The sequence below is a fragment of the Urocampus carinirostris genome, chromosome 8, assembly GCF_059441175.1.
Source record: "Urocampus carinirostris isolate Australia breed hairy pipefish chromosome 8, RoL_Ucar_1.0, whole genome shotgun sequence".
NCBI lineage: Eukaryota > Metazoa > Chordata > Actinopteri > Syngnathiformes > Syngnathidae > Urocampus > Urocampus carinirostris.
Window position 1 is genome coordinate 41,275,884 of NC_142356.1, and position 25,759 is coordinate 41,301,642.

Sequence of the window (25,759 nt, forward strand, 5' to 3'; positions counted from 1 at the left end):
AGGAAGGAAGGAAGGAAGGAAGGAAGGAAGGAAGGAAAAAAAAGAGACAAAGAGAGAGAGACAAATAAAGAATGAGCAAGATAAAGAAAGAGAGAGTGAACAAGAGTGAGAAAGAGAAAGAGGCAGACAGAAAAGAAGAAAGTCACAGATAAGGGACAACAGAGAGAAGGAGAGAGAGAGAGAGAGAGAGAGAGAGAGAACAAGAGAGAGAGAGAGAGAGAGAGAGAGAGAGAGAGAGAGAGAGAGAACAAGAGAGAGAGAGAGAGAGGCAGAATGAGCAAGGGAAATGAAAGTGAAAGAAAGTGTAAAAATTGAAAGAGGGAGAGAAAGAGAGAGTGAGAGTAGTTCAATTTTTTCTTCATGTCAGAAATTTGCTTGCCTATAACCTACAAAACGTTTGATTGACCTGTTGTGTCAACCGGCGCGTCCAGAACGTAAATGAGAAGGACTATCTAATGTTAATGAGAATAAGAGTGTTTTATTGAAACTTTTCAGTAATACACTATGTCCTTCTCAGACAAAACAACAAAATCGACTAAATGCTTTGACAAATTAGTTCTTTATTAAACCGGATCCCCCCCAAAAAGGTCGGAAATGTGCTCGTCTAATTTCGACAAACTGCAAGTGAAAGGTTAAAATTTGAATGAGCAAAGTCAAAGGATTAGTTTAAAAATTAAAAAAATCCTCTTGACATCATATGATAGGCTTGATGTTTAAATCTAATCAAATTAAAAAAGAGTAGCACTCGGCTTTTGATTAAAAGCAAAAGCATGAAGGTTGAAAGACATTCACTTTGGACACTAATTGAATCTAACGAGCAATTTTTTTCTCGGGCCATATTTTTGAAATTATTTTTTTCAAGGATGAGAGCTAGCAAAAGTGAAGGAGTTATGGGTCAATAAAGCTCGCCGTTGGAACGAGGAGAGGGACTCGTAAGCAGGTCAAGGACGCTTTATTGATCAGCACATCATAAAGCCGACTTGCGTCCTCAAGGAGTGAGTGGACAGAAGCTTCACGGCTTCACGGCAGTCCTGAGATAGTCCTGTAATTTATTTATATTCAAATGGAAGCAAGAAATGATTGCATTTTTGTTAAGTATGTTGTGCTTTTGTCAGCCATATATTATGGAAGTATTGTTAGTTTAGGGGTTGGCAACAAAAAATGTTGAAAAAGCCATATTGGACCACTGGTTCTCAAATAGTGGACTGGGCCCCTTGGGGTACCTCTACTACATAGGGGGAGTGGCATTCTCAGTGTCAGAGTGTTTTGTAAACATTTAGCCCTTATGCAGTGCATTAAGCATAGAGTATAAGAATTGCATATGAAGTGTACCAGGCCCCCAAGTGACCAAATATTCAACACAGGCTAAAAGAGACGGGGTAAAGAGACTAACAAGTCTCATCCCGCAGCACTTCACTGTGACATTGGAAGTAGACGATCAAAGAGCGGTTTGCTTGCTTTGTTAAAAATGTTGGCAGCAGACAGCACGATGCCCAATAAATTAAGCTGTCACTCTAAGACATTACAACTCAATCACGTTGATAAGATATTTGAGTTTTTCCTCTGTGTAAATATGTCGAAAGGCATAGATTTGGCTTCGAGGAGGTGACATGTTATAATGTTATATTGCCGCGCAAGTTTATTGCACATTTTGAAATAACCTGATTGAATCTGTAAGTGAGAGTGAGAATGGCTTGCTTCCATTGATTTGAAACAATGAATGTACATAAGTGGCTTAAAAAAAACTACCATCAGGCTTGATCCGAACCCAGATGTTGGAAGAAGAGAAGACAGAAAAGTGTCCAAACAGGAGGACATGGATGCCTCCATTAAGAGTAGGTGCTCCCTGTTGTATTGATGGAAATTCCGTTCTCTTTTTAGACAAGCGGCTCTTTCGGCTGGGCCCAAACAGCTCTCCATATTTTTGTTGTAAAAGAAAAAAGAGAAACAAACAAAAGAAGGGATGTTAAAGCAGGAAAAAAATGACAGGAAAAAAATCAGAAAAAGAAATGAACAAGGAAAAAAAAAATACAAAGCTGAGTGGAATCAAACAAAGAACAAAAGAAGAAACGTGGGGAAAAATAAGTAAAAGGCTGGGGGGAGAAAGAAACGGAAAAGGGGGAAAAGATATAAAGGAACAAAACAAGAAGAAAAAAAAGAAAATCAAGAAAAAAAGAAAAGCAGATTTTAAGGGGACCATCTGATCAGTGTATTACCAATAATATTGTAATATTATGTACAAATGAGTTAGTGCCTGCCCACTGGCCGATGATTGCTGGGATGGGCTCCAGCACCCCCGCGACCCTACTGAGGATAAGCGGTGCAGCTGATGAGATGAGTTAATGTATATTTTTATGTTTTTTTCATTCCACTAAATTATAATCACAATAACTGATTGAAACTGTGAACCTTTTTATGCAGAGCAACTGGAATCGAGCAACTGAAAATCCCTGCGTGACACAACTAAATGTCATTTTCAAATATCAACCTTTCAATTCAACTATAAATATACTTAAAATACAAGAACAAAATAAACAAACAAGAAAAAAAAATATTTAAACATATCGGGTCAGTAGAGTCAGTGTTCGCTATGCGGTTTTGAGAATTACTGTTGAGAAAAGCCGACTCGGCCGCTCTCAGAAAGACGGCTGTCTGAGAAGGGGGGTGCTCCAACGGAATGGAAAGGAAATAAAATTAGCAGAGGTGAAAGAATGAAAAAGGCCACCAGCCGAGGAAGCCGAGGGAAATTGAATTACTCTGAATTATGGCTGAATTGATGAAATCGTTAGCCGAACAGGACACATGAGCACCCTCTTAAATATACTCCAGGTGGCTACAAACTTAAAGTATTGATAAAAGTTTGTGTTTTAAAAGTTGTAATTTTGGCTTCAAAACATTTTTTTTTATTCTCACTCTTGTCCTTGATGATCTGAAAAACGAATTATTGTCAAAAATCCACCCAGAAAGATTTTTATTTTTTCATTTTTTTTTTTTTTGCTCAATTTAAATGTTTTATATTTCTATTTTAAGATTTACTTATTTTAAAATTAAAATGTTCTTAACTATTATTTTTATTCTTATTTAACTTAAATGTATTGTATCTAACGTATTAATTTCCATTTTGATTTTGTGTGTATATATATATATATATATATATATATATATATATATATATACACACAAAATCATATATATATATATATATATATATATATATATATATATATATATATATATATATATATATATATATATATATATATATATATATATATATATATATATATATATATACCGTAAATTCCGGACTATAGAGCGCATCTGATTATAAGCCGCACCCACCACATTTTAAGAGGATAACCGCTTTTGTACTTGCACAAGCCGCACCTGTATATAAGCCGCATGCGCCCACATTAAAACATGTAACACAATCTCAAAATTAACCCAAACCCGACTTTGAGTCCCGCGATTGTAACTGAATATAAAGTACACGGTCCAAAAACCACAGCCAGCAAAATGAACGGAAAATGATACCGATACTTAAGGTTTGATGCAGACCTGCAGAGTCCGGGTCCCGTTAAAAAAAAATCCAAGGGGAAAAAATGTATATTTCCAAAGGTAAGGGTCGGAAAAATATATATCCACTATTGTCCGCCGCGACCACAAACACGTCTCACCTTTACTCCACTTCCCGTCAGCCCCCGTTGTTTTCGCCCCTTGTTTTTGATTCGCCCGTGGGAAACATATCAGAATAAGTCTCTTAAATAAATACATTACAAAAATATACAGTTGCAAATACATATTATACATGGTTACACATATTTTCAAAGAAAGACGGTACACCTGGAGAGTTTTCAAAGCTTTAATAATAATATTATAACTTTCATCCCAAACTGTGCCTGTGAAGGGTAGCAAAACGTTACTAGCAACACACTCGCAACACAATAAACGGGGTTGTTAAAAAAACCATAACGTAGATGTAGAAACCACGGTAAACCGTCCTCATCTTCCTCCTTATAACTGACGTCATCAAAGTCGTCTTCCTTCAGTATGGGAAAGAGACTGTCATATGGACGTCATCCCACGCTCCCTTATTCAAAAACACGCTAGAAGCACGCTCGCAAAGTAAGGTTTACGTGCAGTACCTCTGTTTCCTTCTTTATCGGACTGCTCGACTGCGTTTAGCTTGAAAGCTGCGTCATGTGCCTTTCTTTTTTCAATATACATGATGAGGATATGTCTACGCTAATTTAATTTGTGCACAAGCTAAGAAGTTGCAGTCTTCCTCGGCGCATATATTCCACCGGTCTAAATCTTACCTTTTCTGCTCGAGCGCCGCTGGCGGCTGTTAGAAAAATTACATAAATTGGCCGCATCACTGAAAAAGGTTGAACGTATATATATATATATATATATATATATATATATATATATATATATATATATATATATATATATATATATATATATATATATATATATCTCATTAGCTACACCGCTTATCCTCAGTAGGGTCGTAGGAGTGCTGGAGCCCATCCCAGCAATCATCGGGAAGTGGGCAGGGGACACCCTGAACTGGTTGCCAGCCAATCGCAGGGCACACTGGGACAGACAACTCACTCGCTTATTCACACCTAGGGACAATTTGGACCGGCCAATTCACCTGAAATGCATGTTTTTGGAATGTGGGAGGAAACCGGAGTGCCCGGAGGTATATATAAATATATTTTGCCTTGGCTAGAGGGCTTGGGGTCTTCTCGAGAGCTCACATTTAAATTATGATACAGGGATCTAAGATTTTATTATAAAACTACTATTCGTTTTGTTGTTTTTTTTCTTCTACTAGAATTTAATTTCTTGCAGTGTTTATTAACTTTCCTATTGTAAAAAACAAGCAAACAAAAAATCCAATTCATTTCCACTACAGTTTATTTTACATAGGGAAACTCATGCAGACTGGAAAGTCAAAAATTTGCATACAAACACAAACTTAAATTATTGATTTAATGACTTAATAGTGGGGCAGCACGGCGGCGCAGTGGTTAGCGCTTGTGCGCCACAGTTCATGTCATTGGTACTTGTCGTGGGTTTAAATCCAGATCCAGACTTCCTGTGCGGAGTTTGTATGTTCTCCCCGTGCTTGCGTGGGTTTCCTCCGGGCACTCCCACGTTCATGCATTTCAGGTGAATTGGCCGGTCCAAATTGTCCCTAGGTGTGAATGAGCGAATGAGTTGTCTGTCCCTGTGTGCCCTGCGATTGGCTGGCAACCAGTTCAGGGTGTCCCCTGCCCACTGCCCGGAGATGGGTGGGATGGGCTCCAGCCGCCCCCGCGACCCCAATGAGGATAAGCGGTACGGCTAATGAGATGAGATATATATATATATATATATATATATATATATATATATATATATATATATATATATATATATATATATATATATATACACCGTAAATTCCGGACTATAGAGTGCACCTGATTATAAGCCGCACCCACCACATTTTAAGAGGAAAACAGATTTTGACAAAGTGGTATCTGAGAAGTTAAATTAAGTTTATAGGATTTACAGAAAATGTGCAATAATTGCTTAAACAAAAGTAGCCAGGTGCATGAATTTGGGCACCCCAATAGAAAAATTACATCAATATTAAGTAGATCCTCCTTTTACAGAAATAACAGCCTCTAAACGCTTCCTAAAGCTTCCAATGAGGGTCCGGATTCTGGTTGAAAGTATTTTTGACCATTCTACTTTACAAAACATCTCCACTTCAGTCAGGTTTGATGGTTTCCGAGCATGGACAGCCAGCTTTAAATCACACTATAGATTTTCAATAATATTCAGGTCTGGGGACTGAAATGGGCATTCCAGAACATTGTACTTGTTCCTCTGCATGTTGTTGTTGTTGTTGTAGTATCCAGCCCCGGCGCAACTTCAGCTTTGTCACTGATTCTAGAACATTGTTCGCAAGAATCTGCTGATACTAACTGAAATCCATGCAAACTTCAACTTTAACAAGATTGCCAGTACTTGCACTGGCTACACAGCCCCACAGCTTGATGGAACCACCACCAAATTTTACTGTGGGTAGCAAGTGTTTGTCTTGGAATGCTGTGTTCTTCTTCCGCCATGCATACCGCCCCTTCCTATGTCCAAATAACTCAATTTTAGTTTCATCACTCTACAGCACCTTATTCCAAAATAAAGCTGACTTGTCCAAATGTGCTTTAGCATACCACAAGCGACTCTGTTTGTGGCATGTGCGCAGAAAAGGCTTCTGTCGCATTATTCTCCCATACAGCATCTCTTTGTGCAAAGTGCGCTATAAATTCTAACGATGCGCAGTGACACCATCTGCAGCAAGATCATTTTGTAGGTCTTTGGAGCTGGTCTGTGGGTTGAGTTTGATTGTTCTCACCATCCTTCACCTCGTCTCTTCTTATATATATATACAGTATATATATATATACTGGTATATATATGTGTATATATATATATATATATATATATATATATATATACCGTATTTTCCGCACTATAGGGCGCACCGTGTTATAGGGCGCACCCCCAAAAAATAGTTTTTGGTCCTATATCTTCCATAGATAAGGCGCACCGGATTATAAGGCGCTACAATGGGAACGTCGACAAAACAGTCAGATGATTCAGTCAAACTGATTACCCCCTTAACATTCCCAAAGCTTGCAAAGAAGCAAATACGTGTCGTAGACACGTGCGGATGCGGTGTCCGTACGATGTCACTTAAATGCGTCATTTCAAATATCATTCGGAAGGTTGAAGTCTTGGGATTCAAGAAATTCCAAACATTTCTATGTTTCTATTTTCGCTCACAACTTTACTGTGCATATGACAATAAACACTTGGAATTGAGTTTAATTCACTCAACTCATCACAGCAACATCAAGATAGTTCTAAAACAAGATACCGGGAAAATATAAAGCCGCATAACTCACCCAAGTTCTCACGTTCAATAATGATACGCAATCATGGTCTTCTTACAACCGTGAGTGAAGTAAATCCAGGAGAGTAAAATATTTACAAATACAGACTAATGAAACATGTTTCTTTATGGCGTACTGTAGCAAGCTTGCTACGCCATTGCTAAACTCGTCTGATTGAAGGGTTTGTTTTGGGCATCTAGCCAATCCGAGGCTCCGAATAACTTAAGCCAACAGTGATCGATTCAAATGATGATTGACACATTGGTTAGCCAATGAAACGCCGGTATATAAATCCCAGCATACACCGCGGACTTGCTACGCCATTGCTAAACTCGTCCGATTGAAGGGTTTGTTTTGGGCATCTAGCCAATCCGAGGCTCCGAATAACTTAAGCCAACAGTGATCGATTCAAATGATGATTGACACATTGGTTAGCCAATGAAACGCCGGTATATAAATCCCAGCATACACCGCGGACTTGCTACGCCATTGCTAAACTCGTCTGATTGAAGGGTTAGTTTTGGGCATCTAGCCAATCCGAGGCTCCGAATAACTTAAGCCAACAGTGATCGATTCAAATGATGATTGACACATTGGTTAGCCAATGAAACGCCGGTATATAAATCCAAGCATACACCGCGGACTTGCTACGCCATTGCTAAACTCGTCCGATTGAAGGGTTAGTTTTGGGCATCTAGCCAATCTGAGGCTCCGAATAACTTAAGCCAACAGTGATCGATTCAAATGATGATTGACACATTGGTTAGCCAATGAAACGCCGGTATATAAATCCCAGCATACACCGCGGACTACTCCTTGTTCGGGGTAAAATCAAGTCGGCGGCCGTTGAGTAAGTTGCGAAACCTTGGGAATTTAATATTGAGCCATATATAAGGCGCACTGTGTTATAAGGCGCATGGTCAACTTTTGAAAAAAATTAAGACTTTTAGGTGCGCCTTATAGTGCGGAAAATACGGTATATATATATATACACATATGCCCCTTCTCAAGGTTTATTTGGTTTCCTCATCCTGAGGTTTTTGAGATTTTCCTTGCCCTCATGTGTTTGGATCAAGGGATGGTGTAATGGTAGTACTGTTCATTTCTGGACTATAGAAAGCACCTGATTATAAGCCGCACCCACCACTTTTTGAGGAATTTGGCACTTTTGTACTTATACAAGCCACACCAATGTATAAGACGCGGGCGCCCGCAGTAAAGCTTGCGACTCAGACTCAAGTTTACCCTGAACCACGCTGCTAGTTCCACAACTGTAGCTATATTCTTTATCAATTATTCATTATTCTTATCGGTCACATCATAATACACTGCAAAGCCAGGAGATCAGTATCGGAACGTACCTTAACTTTACGGAAAATATATGCTGAAACTTAGAAATTGCAGTCTTTCTTGGCGCACACATTCTACTGGTCTTAATCTTACCTATTAAACTCCTGCGCCGCTGGTGGCCGTCAGAAAAATTCCATTAATTAGCCGCTTCACTGAATAAGCCGCAGGGCTGAACATTTGGGAAAAAAGTAGCGGCTTATAGTCCGGAATTTACGGTATGTAGCCTGCCCAGCCCTTTGAAACTTTAAGGGTTATTCAAATAAACATGACTACTCTAACTTTTATTTTAATTGTATTTTTTAATGTACATTTTCTAGAATTGATCATGAAAATCAGCCAGCGAGAAAAACATGTTAGAATAATTGCTACTACTCAGTCAGAGGTAATCAATTATTGTACGTTTCGCTTAAAAATATTACTATAAAAGACAGTGGCACTGCTATTACTTAGCCCCAATAACAAAATTGGTAGCCTGATTTAGCGTGTTTGAATACTCTTATTTAGTAAGGAGTATTAAAACAGGTAAATAATGTGAAGGGGGCAGGCAGCACATCTTGGCGTCATTCCACATAAAAAGATGTTAGAATCGTCAAAGATTATAAATCGTCCTAAGTTGAGAGTGCAAGCCTGAACGGGTTATTTGTCTCCCCAGTATATATATATATATATATATATATATATATATATATATATATATATATATATTTTTTTTTTTTTTTTTTTTTTTTTTTGATCGGCTGTCAAGCATCCCATTGTGCGAATCGCACCAAGCAAGCTCAGATATTGAATTCCGTCTTGTACAGCAACATGGCCACTTGATTTTGGAGTTTGGGCTTTCTCGGTTCCCTGAGAGGCGGTTTTCGTAAAAACCAAGAGTAATGTGAGAGCGATGAGCTCCTCCTTGCCTCAACCTGGCCTCCACTTTGCAATCTGCAATATTGTTGAAAATGTTTCTTTTATATTTCTTTCACGGTTTTTCATTTCACCTAGCTGCATGTCACAAAGTCTTTTTTTGTGTATTTGCTTTAAGCCAGGACCGGGGAAGCTAATATGGAAGGGAATACGGAAATTAACCTGTGCTCGGTTGCCATAGTTACACGATCCGAAGTCTAAACTTCTGAGGTGGTATTCAACGTCGAACTTGTGTACACAGTTAAGGGCGTCGAGGTCTCGAGTTTTCATTTTGTCACAGTAAGGAAAACTTTGGCGGCGGCTCCAGTTCGCGTACTTTTATTGTCCCTTTTATTTGTACTTAAAATGACTCAATTGAGAACACTGTTCAAGAACACATTTATTTAGAATTTTCTTTTCTTTTTCAAACCTTTTAGGGATAAAAAAGACATCATAACAAAACTAAATAAGAATACATAAAATCATTTTAAAAACATAATATTGTGTTTTTCTATATCTATCTATCCATCTATCTATCTATCTATCTATCTATCTATCTATCTATCTATCTATCTATCTATCTATCTATCTATCGACCTATCTATCTTCCTTGGTCATATCCCTCAAGAGGGGTGACTGACAGCAAGACAAACACATACAATAACAAAGAAAATAAAAGGGAAAAAAAATAGCAAAAAAAAAAAAAAATTTTGGACCATGGCCAACCCAAATGCCCAAACACCCAAACAAGTTAGGCACTTCGGCACCTAAGTTGGTCATGCTTTCTTCCCTCCAGATTAATGGGACACCAGAAAGAGGCCATGTCACTCGGGTCAGGGTGACACAACACACTCTTTTGTTCAACAGCAGGGCCCGACAGCTTTCACTGGTTTGCCCCTGCCGCATCATGCGGGTGCCCGGCCCATCCTTAAGAACGCGTCCACAATCCCACTATCCTTTCACAACACCTCTCCACTCCTTCCTATCACCAACAAGACCTTTAGCTTCCATTATATTTAGACCTCTTTCCTGCAGTGCACTCATAACACCATCCAACCACGTCAATGGCGGCCTTCTTCTTGGTCGCCTTCCATTGACTTCTGCTCTGTAGATCCTCTTCATCATTTCTCAATCCATCCAATGTTGTCACTCCTAACATTCTCCTCAAACACTTCATCTCAAAAACATTTAATTTCCTTCTTAAATCTGCGTTCAGGCTCTCAGTCTCTGCACCATACAAATCTAACTAGCAATAAATTGATCTTTGAATTGTTTTTCTTTTATTTAGACCACAAAAAGTTTTTGTAACTCGCTGTTTATTATTATTCATGTTTTTACAATATAGTAAGATATTTAATATTAAGAAAATGTTTTTTTCTAATTCACCAAGCTCAATGGGATTATTTTTTCTATTTTTTTTTATTTTTCCAACAGAAAACTTAATAACAATGAGTTAATATTATATTATTAATTATTAAGAATTATATAATAATCAGTTTTATGAAGGAAAGTTATCCTACTTCAATTTGTTTTTTGTTTTGTTTTTACTTTCTTTGTAAACATACAAATACAAATACATTTGTATCCGTTTTGGGGGGGTGAAATAAGAGAAAAACATATAATTATTTTTCTGATCTTAGTTCAGACATCTTATTCTAAATTTAATGTAGAATGTTTTGCATTTCATCAAATAACTTCTTTATTATTTTACTTGTCATATTCATATTCAAGAAAACTCCAAATCTGCAAGTTTAGTTCTGTATTTTACACAAATTATCAAAGCAATAAAAACTAATTATATATTCCATTCCAACCATATGAAATGAAATGAAATGATCTGCATTTATATAGCGCTTTTCAAGTCAATGACTTCCCAAAGCGCTTTACATTGTGCTTCACATTTCCCAATAGCGGCCGTGATCTGTGCAGCCATGTAAGGCGCTAACCTGCTTATTGGGGGTAATTGGGGGTTCAATGTCTTACCCAAGGACACTTCAGCATGTAACACGGACAAGCCGGGATTCGAACTGGGATCCCTTAATCCTAAAACGATCGCTCTACCTCCTGAGCTACTGCCGCCCCATACTTTTAGTATGATTTTTCTTATATATATTTTTTTTAATTCTGTAGTATATTTTAGTATAATCAAATATAGTATTAATATAGATTATTTCTTCTTCATTGTTTTTTTTGTAAAATGAAAAAATATGAATTATTTTTTTCTGATCACCGTAAAAAGTTTTTATACAACATCCATATTTGTTTTTAGAAATAAGTATTATTTTACCTGAATATTTCGTCCTATTTTAAAACAAGCAACATACTTCAACAATACAGTAGGCTTTGTTTTGCAGTGCAAACAATTGTTATTTTATTTTACATATCAAACATTAAAAAGTTAAGCACTTGAAGACACATTCTAAGAGCAAATACTTTTGCGTATGCAGAATAACCAGAAAACATGTGTTATTTTGTTTTTTTATTTTTTTTCAGTTTTTCAGATTTAGATAATTTATTGTAATTGTAAAAAACCAACGAAAATTATTTTTGAGTATCCATTTATTCCATAATTAAAAGTAAATAAACAATTCACATTGGAAATATCCAGTGTCAATACCTATGAAACCCAATACCCATAACCAGTTTTCATTTCACCTAAACACATGTGACAAGCTATTTCTTTGTGTGTGAAATGCATGTACTTTAAGCCAGGAATGGGAAAGCGAAGATGAAAAGAGGAAACGCAAATTGACCTGTGCTTAGCTTTTGAATAAGCAGAATCCCCATAACAAATTTGGTGGTGCACAAATGGCCCCTGAGCCTCAGAATCAGAATCAGAGTCACCTTTGTTATCATTGTATTTCTACAACGAGTTTACAGTTGCACTCCATTATTACAGTTGCACTTCAGTTGGCAAAAAAAAACCCCACAATGAATAGAGAAAATAAAAATACCTCTAGTATAAAGTGTTTGCATCTGAAATAAGAAGTATATACAACCGGGGTATTGTATCTCAACCAGGTGAAATTGCACTTCAAACTAACAGTCAATGTGACAACAGGAAAATCTTTCATTCCACAAAGTTATTGAAATGAAGTCAAATGGAAATAAGTGATCAGTACAATGTAAAACAGTACAGAAATAAATTAATTCTGCAAATAGTATAGCATAACCGCTTGAATACACAGTACAGTATTTGGTCTATATAAATAAAGTCATATTTCTCAGATGTCTTGCAGCATTCATCTCCAAACAAGACCGGGTCCGTCTTTCTAATTAATTTAGCTGTCTTTTACACTTTCATGTTTATTAGGTGAGATGTTCAAATCTGCCCTCAATGTCAGCGAGACAAGAAAAAAAAAAATTCTATCCCAGCTGTCCGACACATATCCCATCAGATTATCCTGAGGGAACATTGTATCATGTTGAGCTTTTTCCCATACTAATCTGTATTTTTTTTCTTTTGCTCCTTTCTCTTTTTTCTTCTTCCTCCGTGCTGATGGCTTTTCAAAGCAGACAGAAATTGAAAGGGTTGTAATATGGAGGCGTTCGGGTAAACGAGTTTGGGAAGAGCTATGAGCTGTATGTTGTGGAAATTGGCTGGCGGGTGACGACCGATCCCTGGGAGTCATTTAACACTCTGTGATGTACGCTCACTAGGCTCTCTCTGCTGCGTTCGGGTGATCTGCGGCTCCAAAATCACAGCAGGTGTGATCCGGGAATAAGGCCCGCTCAGTCATTCATCCCTTGCTGCCCCACGGGTGGCCCTGTTCAGGCCCCCGTCACGTCTAAGACCTTGAAACGTCAAACTTTCCGCTTACGGTATTATGCTTGCTTGTAATAAAGATTGTAATGCAATTTCAATACTATACTATATCCCCAAAAATGTATTTTTTGTTACTTTTTCATATATATGGAGCGTATAATTGATACTGCAGTAATATTCGTGTATAACCAGGTGAAATAACTGTCGCTGACCGAAATTACAAAACATCGCATTCAACCGGAATAAAACCCGGGTCACAGCGCCAACACTTGTCACTAGACCAACGTTTCTCAACTGGTCTGACTTCAGGACCCACCATTTCACCCTAATGACATGCTGCAACCCAAACAAGAAAAAACATTCAACTTCCAGTGAAATTATTTTGCAGTTTAAAGTAATAACAGTAACATAGATTTTTTTTTTTTTTTTAAACAAAATGATCAGCCAAACCAAAACGACTTAAAGTAGCGTAAATACTCGCATGTAAGCCTGTATAACATATAAGCGACCCCCTAAAACTGCTTTAAAACAGCCACATACTACCAGAAATGTATAATATTAATGAAGTATTTACCTAAACATAACATTGCTTAGTATTTAATTCGGTATTTAGTAAAGATTAATATACTGGTAAAATATAACATTTTTCAACATTTATTTCACGACCAGTCTGAAACAAGAAACCCGAAAATTATAAAGGCGTCGTCTTGCGGCCATCACATTCGATAATAATAGGCAACCATAGTCTCCTTACGTCTGTGAGTGATGTGAAGCCAACCGTGTAAATTATTTACGTACTGTCTGTTCAGCCCAATAATTCCTGTTTACAAATAAACTAGGCCTTAGACCAACTTAATCTGTATCACATCTTTTTCACAATTGCAGGCATTGTTTTACCCCGCTTTGGTCTATACGAGCCTGTAAATGCTAAAAAGGACCCGCCTCTTTTACCTCGGAATAACTTTAGTTAACAAAAACCAGTTCAAATGATGATTGACACATTGGTTAGAAAATAAAACGTTGGTATATATATCCCAGCATGCAAATTGCACTACTTCTACGGGGTAATATCGAGTCGGTGGCTGCTTACCGTAGTTGCAAGTCTTGTTGCGTCTCAATATTGATCCATACATAAGGCGTACTGTAGTATTTGGCTCATGGTCAGCGTTAGAAAATTTTTTTTTATATGCGCCTTTTCGTGCGGAAAATACTATCATAATATAATAGTCGGATTATAAATTGATTTGATTCTTGGAATATAGATCTGGTTAAAACAACCGCCCAATTGCCTAACTGCTCCCCGAAAATTTTCCTAACCCAGGTTTTAGCAAACTTCTTCCTTATTGGTTCCTCCACAACCCACATGTGCCACCTTCTCCTCCATCCCTCAATTTTACTGGTTTGGCCCAAGTGTTGCGTGTTATTCAATTTTAATCTGTAGATTTGTAGTAAATAAATTCCTATTAATATTTAATTGAAATACAAACATCTTCTAAACTGGAACAAAGAAGCCACAATCAAATTGTGCATGCAACCACCCTTTAAATTATAAGATTGGTCATGATAAAACATCTAAAACCTGCTGCGGTGCTCCAATAGGCAAGACAAACTTGGATGCAAATTTATTAAGATCACCTCTACAAATTAATTTATCAATCGATTATTTGCTAAAAGGGTTTATTTCCCGAATACAGTACACATAACTGTCATGGTAATGTTATTTGAGTTCCACACCTTTAAAGGTGAATCTGCTTTTTGTAAATTAGAAGATTAAAATAAACAGAAAGGGCTGATGCAAAGACCTTTTAGGACAGATTGGATTGTTTGCGTGTGAAGGGATTTTTGGACAGCCCTCTCTTGTTCCCCTGGAATGATAAAAATTAATTGATATCTTATCTTCACTCTTGGATTGTCTACAAAACTAGAAAATTCCAAACTATGCAAATATATTTGCTTGTCATGTGATTGAAGTTCAATTTGAGTGCTAAAATAGCCCTTTGGCATATGTAACAGAATGCAAATGAGTTATAATCAACTAAGAAATGTTTGATATGGTAAATCAGGTTTCAAGCATAGGTATGCATGCTGTGGTTCAACATTAGGTGAGATTTAAGAGGTCAAAAACTAAACGAATATTTCAAAATGACCCAGATTTGGGAAAAAATACATTATTACATTGATTTTCAGAACCACCTGCTTTAAGTGAATCTTCGCCAAGAAGACACCATGGTTACCAGCATAGTTTCCCTCTTCTGGAATATGTTTTGGACACAAAAAATTGTGGGATTTGTAGTATAGAGCGAAATGATACACAGAAACTCCGGCTTACTCACTGAAGTCTATTCTAAGTCTGTTCTATGGAATCAAACTAATCCCTCTTCAGTTCACCCCACAAATGGGCGTTATGTTTATCCTAGCGCAAAACAGACCAAAGCACAAAATCCATCACTAGACCACTTTTTTTAAATTTAATTTTATTTTTTATCACATTTTACGAGAGGAAAAACAAATAAAACATTCAGTGAAGTAAGAAAACAAATACATAAATACAACATTTCTTGTGAAATTAAACAAAATTGAGGGTTATTTTTTTCTCTCATTTTCTATTGGTAAAACTAGAAGAATAATACTTTAAACAATGGCCTTTGTTAAATCAGACCTCTTTTTCATTTTAAGAATTGTTTTTGCTCATTTTTGGGGAAAACAAGTTAAAATATCTTGGGGAAAAAAAGAGTCATACTTAAAATTATATAAACGATTGGCTTATATGCAAAGTTTACATATTGTCGCTGTTAGGCAATGAAATTCCAAAAGCAGTTGATAAAAAAAATATTTAGGATACATTTAATGTTGACAGGTTCAGAAAACAATTACTTTATTATTTATTAACCAATTAGATAATGAACCTAGAAAAAAATAATTTCAGGGACATTTTATTTCGAATGACAGCTGGTATTTATCTGTAACTGCAGTTGCTGTAAAGTAATGAATCAATTGATTAGAGTATTATTAATTAGTATGTTCATTGCTACTATAGACATATGAAGCAAACACAAAAGTTATATTGCGCATCTTCTCTTGCTTCCATCTCATGTACCATGTCTGTTTTTAAGTACTGTAAATCCCCCATCTGCTTTAGCAATGTCAAATTCCAAATAACCAATAACTGCTTCACGGCAGGCCAAAAGGTTCGTAAACATCCTCCCTCGCAGGGGAATTTTAATCTAAACGAGATTACCCCAAAGTTTGAAAAGCCGCCCTGATTGGTAGCTAACATTATCCTGCATTGTATCATCCTTGCACATAAACATGGCGTAATCTCAATATGTCTTTGCAGGCCACCGCTATAGCTAATCCACAGATTGAGAATCCCAGATTAGGAGATGATTAATCACATATTGTTTGTGTTTTGCCCCACAGGGAACCCTTCGCCGGGTGACCTTCTCGGTGGTGAGCCAGGCTCAGGATGCTGGTTGCTATGACAGCGGCTTGGAGGATTCAGAGACCCCCAGCAGCAAGAGTTCTTCAGGGCCGAGGTTGGGGGCCCTGCCGTTGCCCGAGGAGGGATACGAACGCACAACGCCTGAGGGCAGTGTAGGGGAGGAGGAGCATGTGGAAAATGGTCAGCACACACACAATCTGCCTTAATGATGTGAATTTTAAAACAAGTTTTATTAATATCTATTCCAGTGTTTTTAACCTCGTTTTAACCGAGGCACTTTTTTTTTCATTGAAAGCCACACTGTCCATTTATAACGTTTAATTACTAATTACCAGCACTAATTTTGTTTTCTTTGTTTTTAAAGTTTAAGTAACATGTGCCAAACTCATGGCCTGCAAGCCAATTGATGCCAAGCACATTATCTTATTTTGCCAGTGAGAAAATGCTAAGAGAAGCACAAGACAAAAAATTGCTATTGTGTTGAACAGTGAGTTAGCAGCTAGTTAGCAGTTGTAAATGTGGTCCCAAAACCATGCACCATTTGCAAAGCACACACTCACTAACACTTGCTGGAAAACATTAATCAATTAGAGAAAATCGAGGAAACCCGTACCAACATTATTTTACTTAAAAAAGTAGTCACGGACACTAATTAGGGCAATATGAACAATATAGAATTTAAATTAATAGCACCTCTGTGGTTTTTGCAGAATAGTAATAGATATAAAACCTAACCGGATACAATTTTTATAGAAAAATAAAAATATATAGCAGAAAGACTATTAAATCATCCATCCATTCATCCATTATCTGCACCGCTTATTCTCAGTAGGGGTCGCGGGAGTGCTGGACCCCACCCCAGCTATCTTCGGGCAGTGGGTAGGGGACACCTTGAACAGGTTGCCAGCCAGTCGCAGGGCACATAGAGACAGACAACTCGCTCGCTCAGTCACACCTAGGGACAATTTGGACCGGCCAATTAACCTGACATGCATGTTTTTTAAAATGTGGGAGGAAACCGGACTGCCTGGAGGAAACCCATGCAAGCACGGAGAGAACATGCAAACTCCACACAGGAAGGTTCGATCTCATTACCTCAGAACTGTGCCGCACATGCGCTCACCTCTGCTCTGCCATGCTGCCCCACTATTAAGTCATTAAATTAATGATTTAAGTTTGCGTTTGTATGCAAATTTTTGACTTGAACATACTGAGGATAATGCACATAATGGATGGATGATCTAAGACCTGATGCATTGCAAGATTTTGAAGCAGGAAGCTTTAAACAGTTCAATTCTATTGTTACCAATACAGACGCTGCCCTACTTACGAACGAGAGGTTCCTGACGATCGTTCGAAAGTTGAATTTGGTCTTATGTTGCTTCAGTGGTATATTTTGTATGGAATGTATGTTTAAGGTTTGTATAAGTAACCTGTATTGTTTTGTGCTAAAATATAAATATTTAATATAATAATATAGTATACTCTATAAAGATAAATAAAGTTAAGTTTAACTTACTTTTGGAAGATTAGCTTCGAGAGTTAGGCGACTTCCTCCTCTTTGGTAGAAAGTGGCCAAAAAAAAACGACCATACCATTTTCTTAACTGCATCAAGCTTTCTTATTCAACTTTCATTTCAAAAGAAACAGCTTGCCTCTTCTTTACATTTTACACCAACCATATTATATGGATGCACTAGATATCAAACAGTAATAATGTCAAAGTTCATAGCGCGCTGGAGATACAGTACAGTATGTTTACACATGAACGGGGGCGGTGACAGGAAGAGGAAGCCAGTGAATGCTGGGTGAGTTTTCATAACACCACACGCCGGTAGCGGCGGAAAGAAGCACTACAGTACTGTCCTGTACTCCGAAAAAGGTGCACAATACAAAATCTATGTCTATGTATTTTCGACATCCCGAAAAAAAAAGTTCTAATCTACCGTTTTTCGTAACTCGAATGGTCGTAAGTAGGGGAGCGTCTATAATTGATGTTAATGATAATTGTCTATTGTCTATTGATGCCAATGCAACATCCATTGTGACTTTATTATCCTGAATGGGAGATGACCTCATGGGTCCCTTCCCCATTTTTTTTCATTTCTCTCATCCAGAGGTTTTTGAGTTTTTTCCTTGCCCTCATGTAGGTTTTAGTCAGCGGATGTTGTAATCGTTGTCTGTGCAGCCATTTGAGACTTTTCTTTGATTAAGGGCTATACAAATAAAAATGACTTGACATTTGTACGTCAAGTCAAGTCACATTTATTTGTGTAACCCTTAATCACGTAAAGTCACAAAGGACTGCACAGGCCACAACTACAACATCCACTGATCTAAAACCTGCATGACGCAAGGAAAAACACAAAAACCCCGCATAGAGGATAAGCAGAAACCTTGAGAAGGGCCAGAGGACAATAGGTAATTCTCCTTCCAGGAGGACCAGGATTCAATGAATTTTGCCTGCGAACCAATACACAAAACATAGACAACATCAACAATAAACAAGTGTTAACTTAAATTGTACAAGAAGTCCAATCCAGCAACGATCCGGCTGCTTATCTCAGCTTGTCAATGCAGATGTTGACATGTCTCAGGTTTAAATACCTTTGACTGACTCATCCAGGTTCGTCAGCAGTAAGGGACAAAAAAACAAAATGACGAGCTATAAAAGCTATGGACTATAAGTGTGTCTTAAGTCTAGATTTAAACACTTCCACTGAGGTTGCAGAACTTATCAAAAAGGTGCATCTGATTCGGGATGATACAAGGAGTGCAGGTAGACTTCTACTGTGCGGACGAACAGGTCTTTTAGGGTCAGAATTCTAGATGATACAGAGGTGTTCAAATACTTATTTGCAGCTGTATCACAATTAAATTTTAAAAAAATCATCAATGTAATTTGTGGATTTTTCTTTTTAGTTTATCTCTCCCACAGTGGAGATGCACCTCCAATGAAAATTTCAGACCCCTCCATGATTTCTAAGTGGAAGAAATAACAAAATAGCAGGGTGTTTAAGTACTCATTTTCTTCACTGTAAATATGTCAAATTTCAAAGAGTTGGTAATTATGGATGTGCGGGATGGTTGCTGATGGGTGATTATTTCCTGTTTTTGTGATTTGTCAATTTATAATCTGACAAAGGTAGTGCGTACGGCCTAACCGACGATTAGCCTGTTTGACAAACTTTTTGGCTTGCTGAAAAAAGATCTTTTTTAGGGTCCTTGGACCTTCAGTTTTAAATATTATCAACATAGACGACTCAACTTTGACCCGGGAGGCCAATGTAATCACAGACCTGTGTGAGAGCTTTGTTTTCTTTCTAAAGTACTAGAAAAAGTCGTGACACAGCAGCTGAATTATTTTATTACCGAGAATAATCTTTTTTAATCAATGCAGTCAAGATTAAGGGCTAATCGCTCTACTTATGCAGCCCGGGTTAAGGTAACCATCTTTCTTCTCCTGGCAATGGACTGTGGTGCTTCATCACTGTTGCTGCTTTTGGACCTCAGTGCTGCTTTCGACACTGTGGATCATAGGACGCATTATGTTAGATATAATGATATAACCTCTAAGCCTTTTTAGTGTTACGTGTCCCCTTCTTTTCAGCATTAATATGGTTCCGTATTCTTTTGAAGTATAATATCAATTCCATTACTATGCATATGACACTCAACTGTATCTTTAATGAGACATATCCCCCACTAAATTGTTGAAATTTGGAGGCCTGCCTCATTGAGATAAAAAGATGTATGTACCTTAACCACTTGGGCTTCAACCTTGAAAAGACTAAAATAATAATTGGTCCATCTAAATGTCATGACTTGTTCTCAAACACTGCTTTGAACATTGACAAATGAAATATCACACATTGACACGTTAAGAATATCACTAAACAGCTTTTTTCCATCCCCGCAACATTGCAAAAATTCACCTTATGCTGTCCCAGTCTGATGCTGAGTTTATAACTCCTGCGTTTATTACCTTCCATCTCGATAACTGTGATGTACTATTCTCCTGACTCCCGAAGTGTAGCATCAAAGGTTTGATCCCATTACCCCGATTTTAACTAACCTGCTTAAGATGTGATTTTAAGGTTCTGTTGGTATTATACAAAATTTTGCATGGACTTGCTACTCATATCTTTCAAATGTAATACCCTCTGATGTTCCTACCCGGAGCCTTCGCTCGAAAAGCGCTGGTCTGCAAGTGATCACAAAAATCAAGAAGAGATGGCGAGAGTGTTCTCAATTTGGGCCCCGGTGCTGTGGAATGCTCTGCCCACTGAGATTTGATCTGCAATCTCAGTGGAACTGTTGAAATCTAAGCTTAAAACACACGGATATTCTATAGCTTATAATTGACCAATTTTTCACGATGACGATTTCTGTGTATTGCAACATCAATTGCAGCCTAGTCATCCTGGAAGGGGGATTACCTCATGTGTGATCTTTTCTGAATATCCTTCCCATCCTGTAGGTTTTAGATCAGGGCATGGTGTAATAATAGTCTGTAGTCTGTAACAGTCTGTGGTCTGTGCAGTCCTTTGAGACATGGATTAAGGGCTATACAAATAAACCTGACTTGACTACTTACATTCAATCACACCCCTTTGTGAATTCTTTAAAAAAAAAAAAAAAAAAAAGATTAGCAAGAGAGAAACCCAGCGTGAACCCAAACGTAGTGATTGACATTTTAGATTCGACCCGATCCGAAAAATGTAACCTCTACATTAAAGTAATCAAGACGCGAGGTATGCCAAAATATTACCTGATTTTCAATATTTTCATTTCTTTCCCTTATGCTCATAGACGCCAGGCAGCTTCCGGACGTGGCCCTGACTGGAAAATGCACTCGTGAATGCGACGAATTCGGCCACTCAGACACTTGCTGGATGCCCGTGCGCCACTCACCCCGCCAGCGACAACGCCAGGGTAGCGACCCCCCTCGGCTCTCCACCTTTGCCCCTGGAGACGACAACAACAACTTGCGCAGGAACGACCACGAGAGCGACACTGAGAGTGCCGGCAGCTCGGAGCCCGGCGCCGTGGTCACGGCGGGTGAAGTTCACCGGTCCCCGCTTGTCAACGGAGACCCCACGGCCACCCTGGGACGGGCTAACAAGAACATGGGCGACCACAATCGCAACCTCCTCAACCGCAAGATGACTTCAGCGTCCTATGACACCTTCAGCGGCGCAGGATTGGCGAGGCGCCGGCCGGACGAGGAAGCAGCAGGGGAAGGGGGCCCCAACCCTGCCGAGGTTATACCGCTTACCCGGACTGGGGGCGACTACAAGACCGCTTCTTGTCTTACCTTGTCACGCCGTGAAGTCTACCTGTGACCTCCTACCGGGAAAAAGTTGTACATGAAACTTGAAGATTGGAATATTTAACGGCACTTACACAACTTGTTTCAAAGACCTACCCTCCCATCAGGAGTGCTATCTTTTTGAAAGATACAAAACTAAAGTGGAAGTTGCCACGGGCAACGATTCTATTACATCCATGCGGGGGAGGACCACTCCTATTTTTTCTTCATTTTCTTTTGTTTTTTACCTGAACCCGATGCATGCCTGTTTGGAAGACCGATCCTGCCTTATATAGAAATAAATGTATAATTGAGTAAATACTACAAATATACGTCCTAATAAATAAATATAAAATAAATTACGTAATACTTAAATATATTATACGAATGCAATGTAAGGCATAATTGTCAAAATACAGACAAAGAAACAACACCGTAGAACTCTACCGGATCCCGTACAGGACCATGACATGTAAAAGCGCTTTGAGTATTTATCTAGGTTTATTTGTCATTCATTTTTTGAGAACTCATTTAATCATGTATTTAGTCCTGTACTTTAACATGTATTTTGTTGTGTATTTTGTCATGTATTTAGTGGTGTCTTTTTTGTAATTTTTTATGTTATGTATTTTGTTGTGTATTTTTTCATGTATTTTGTTGTGTGTTACGTCACGACAAAATGTTATGCAAATTTTCATCTATTGGTTGATCGCTGTAGTAGCCGATTTGTTCGTCACTCATCAACCAAGAGATAAGAAGCCCAGCCAGTTTAACCCGCCCCCTTATTTGAATAACATTTTGTTGTGACAAAATACACGAAAAAATACATGACAAAATAAATTGATGACAAAATAGGCAACAAAATACATTACAAAAGACAACAAAATACATGACAAAATACACAACAAAATATACGACAAAATATTCGAGAAAATACGAGCGAAAATACATGACAAAATACAACACAAATTACACAAACAAGATACACAAACAAAATAAATGACAAAATACTTAAATGAATGCATATTTTTTATTTATGACATACATTTAGACATTACATGATTTATTTGTGTTTTTATTTATTTGTATGCTATATATTTCTAGGTATTCATACATCTATTTCTACAAAAGGCAGCATCGGCTCACTATGCCTGACTTTTTGCCACTGAAGTAGAAAGTAATACGTGGACAAAAAAGAGAGACTGAGTATTTCACCACACCGTGAAATAAAACTTTCAAGACTTTGTCGTCAAACGTTCAGTCACATCAGGTCATAAAAGTACAAAAAAAGAAAATCAAACCTCAACTGGGGGATTTTGGTTGTATTTACGCATTCATTAATGCCACATTGGAAAATAGAAAAATGACATTTCTTGAGTCAAACTCTCAGCTCATTCTCTCCTTTAAATATGTTAATACATGTAATTAATTTTATCAAAGATGGTTTAAAAACTTCCGAGATTGTTAATTTGGGATAACTTGAGGCACAGGGTTCGTACACCTTTTTCATGGCCATGTACATTTTAAGGACTTTTAGAGCCAATCTTCCAGTACGGCTAAAAGAAAAAAATCAGCACCAATCAAAAGGACAGGAGCCTAAACCTTAGTTTGAAACCCTAACTCTAGCCCCGACCTTATTTCGGAACTCTAAAATCGTTTGTAGACCAAAACCTTAGTTGTTATACTAGCCCTAATCCTGTTTCAAATCGTAAACCTATCCGTAAACTAATTTTGGAACACATTCCGTTAAGGACCCCAATATGAAGCTTCAACCCTAGTTCCTGAATCTAAACCTACTCCTTACCTTATTCTATTTAATACCCTAAAAAGGAGACCAAACCTTACATTCTAAACCTACCCCCAATCCTATTTTGGAATCATAAAATAAGTTAAAATAAAATAAAACTACTCTTATTTAAAGACCAAACCCTAGCTCCTATCCCTGGCCTAACACCTAACCTAAAAAACATGGCAACAATGTCAAGGATTTACATGCACTTCACCTAAAATCGAAGCACTTTTCAAACCGTTAAAATACAGCATTAAAATTCAAGCGTTTTTAAGTATTTCAAGCACCCTTGCAAACCCTGGAGCCAGACTGTCAACTATCTGGATCATGATATCAATGGTAAAGTTAACATATAAGAACAAATTTAGAAAAAAAATGTTATTACTGAAGTTCAGAAAGGTGGATATTGTCAGAACACTGAGTAATAATTGATCCACCTTGTAATTGAACATTCCCCCATGATCTTTTCAATTATTTTTTATTTTGTTGAGTTACCCTGATAGTGTTCTATTCAATTCCTACCACTTAAATCAGGGATCATTAACCTGTTTTAAGCTAAAATTGACTCCTTTAGTACTGATTGGTGCAAAGCGCTACCAGTATGATACACATTCAATAAATAATAACTAGTACAAGCAGTACTCATAAATGATAGTATTACCCACTCATCCCTTCTAATCAGTTATTGGCTGAAAAATACTGATTGTGTGAAACCTAATGTTTACTCTCTAAGGGGCCGGTCACACAGCCGTTTGCGGCTGAATCACGGCCAGAAATTTCTGCCTGTGAGGCGGACGCTATTGGACGCTTTGAGATCGCCATACAGACGAGATACAGCAGTGCTTAACACGCGGTCGGAAATTTGCGCGCAGGTGGCAGCGCGAAAAAGTTTTGCGCTGCTCAATTCATAAGAGCGCGGGTACACAGCCTTTCACAGGCATATCGAGGCTGAACCACGGCCAGAAATTTCTGGCCGTGAAGCAGACGCTGTTGGGCGCTGTTGGACGCTTTGAGACCGCCATATAGACGAGATACAGCAGTGCTTTACTCGCGGTCGGAAATTCACACGCGGTTGGCCGCGCGAAAAAGTTTTGAGCTGCGTAGGAGTCGGATTTGGGCACAACACCGGCTCGGGAGCTTTGATACCCGTGGTCCACACGAGAAAATGACGCGGAAATGACGCAATGAGGAAGCGGAACAGTCGCCGGCGTCTGTTTTGCGGGCATACCACCGATGAACAGCGGGTTGGCCAATTTTGCGCATTTTCCATCGCGGGCAACCACGGGCAAAAAAAAAAACGCAACATTTTAGCCGTGATTCAGCCGCAAACGGCTGTGTGACCGGCCCCTAACCTGATTTATAGTTAAAAAAATGCTGTAGCCTAGATTTATTTAATTTTATCAAATGTGCTCTGAAGAGTGAGATGATGCTTTACACCAAAACACTACTACTGGTTCCCTTTTAATGTGTGAAAGCAAACCCTTACCTCCCAAAAAAAAAACTGGGGAAGGAGGCGCCACCAAGTTGTCCGCCAAAGATACACCACAGAAAGTGGTACCTACGACTCTAGCTGTTAAGGGATCTGTAAACTGTGAACCATAATTGTGTTTCTAATATTTCATAACTGGTATTATCATGTTAGATTTCTGTTATTATTAAGAGTGGGGCTAAAATAATCAATGTCAAACACAAAAATTAACTTTAAACAGATAGATGTATAGTTATTAGTAAGATTTTACCATGCGTGTAAACATTTTGATAATGGTAATGATTTATTTTGCCTGTTAGGAAACCTGTAAAACCAACTTATTATTTTTTTTTACTATAATATAATTCAGAGTCAAACTAAAATTGGCTCTGTCAAACACAAAACCAAAACAGGATTTGATCATATGTGTAAAGATATTGATAACGATAATGATTTATTATTCCAGTTAGGCAAGAGATACTCCCCAAAACGCATTCTATAGATATTTGCATTGTTATCATTTCCCTAGAAAATTATAATAACTTAAGGTAGCTATTTTTCAAATAATTCCGCGGGCAAACCAGGTTAATGACCCCTGACTTAGACACAAAACATACGTAACGTTAAAGGGACAGTGTGTATTATTTGACCATAAGATGTCTCTATTGACAAAAAGCACAAGGGAAAATACAAACTATTGAGACTCAAAGTTACTCACCAAAGTGAGTGCGACATTTTACTAATTTTCTTTGCCCTGCCTTTTTGAGGTTTTTGGCCAACAAT

The 25,759-nt window shown here is 37.9% G+C and overlaps 1 protein-coding gene across 1 annotated transcript in view; it reads left to right on the top strand.

Annotated features, from left to right (window-relative positions):
* pcdh7a (protocadherin 7a) overlaps positions 1-24,227 on the top strand; it is a 118,486-nt gene extending 94,259 nt beyond the window's left edge. Inside the window, exons 5-6 of the mRNA XM_088342712.1 lie at positions 16,387-16,588; positions 21,221-24,227. Of these exons, the coding sequence (XP_088198838.1) occupies positions 16,387-16,588; positions 21,221-21,753 (735 nt within the window). The 3' untranslated portion in view covers positions 21,754-24,227. The remainder of the gene's footprint in view (positions 1-16,386; positions 16,589-21,220) is intronic.
* Positions 24,228-25,759: the final 1,532 nt, after the last annotated feature.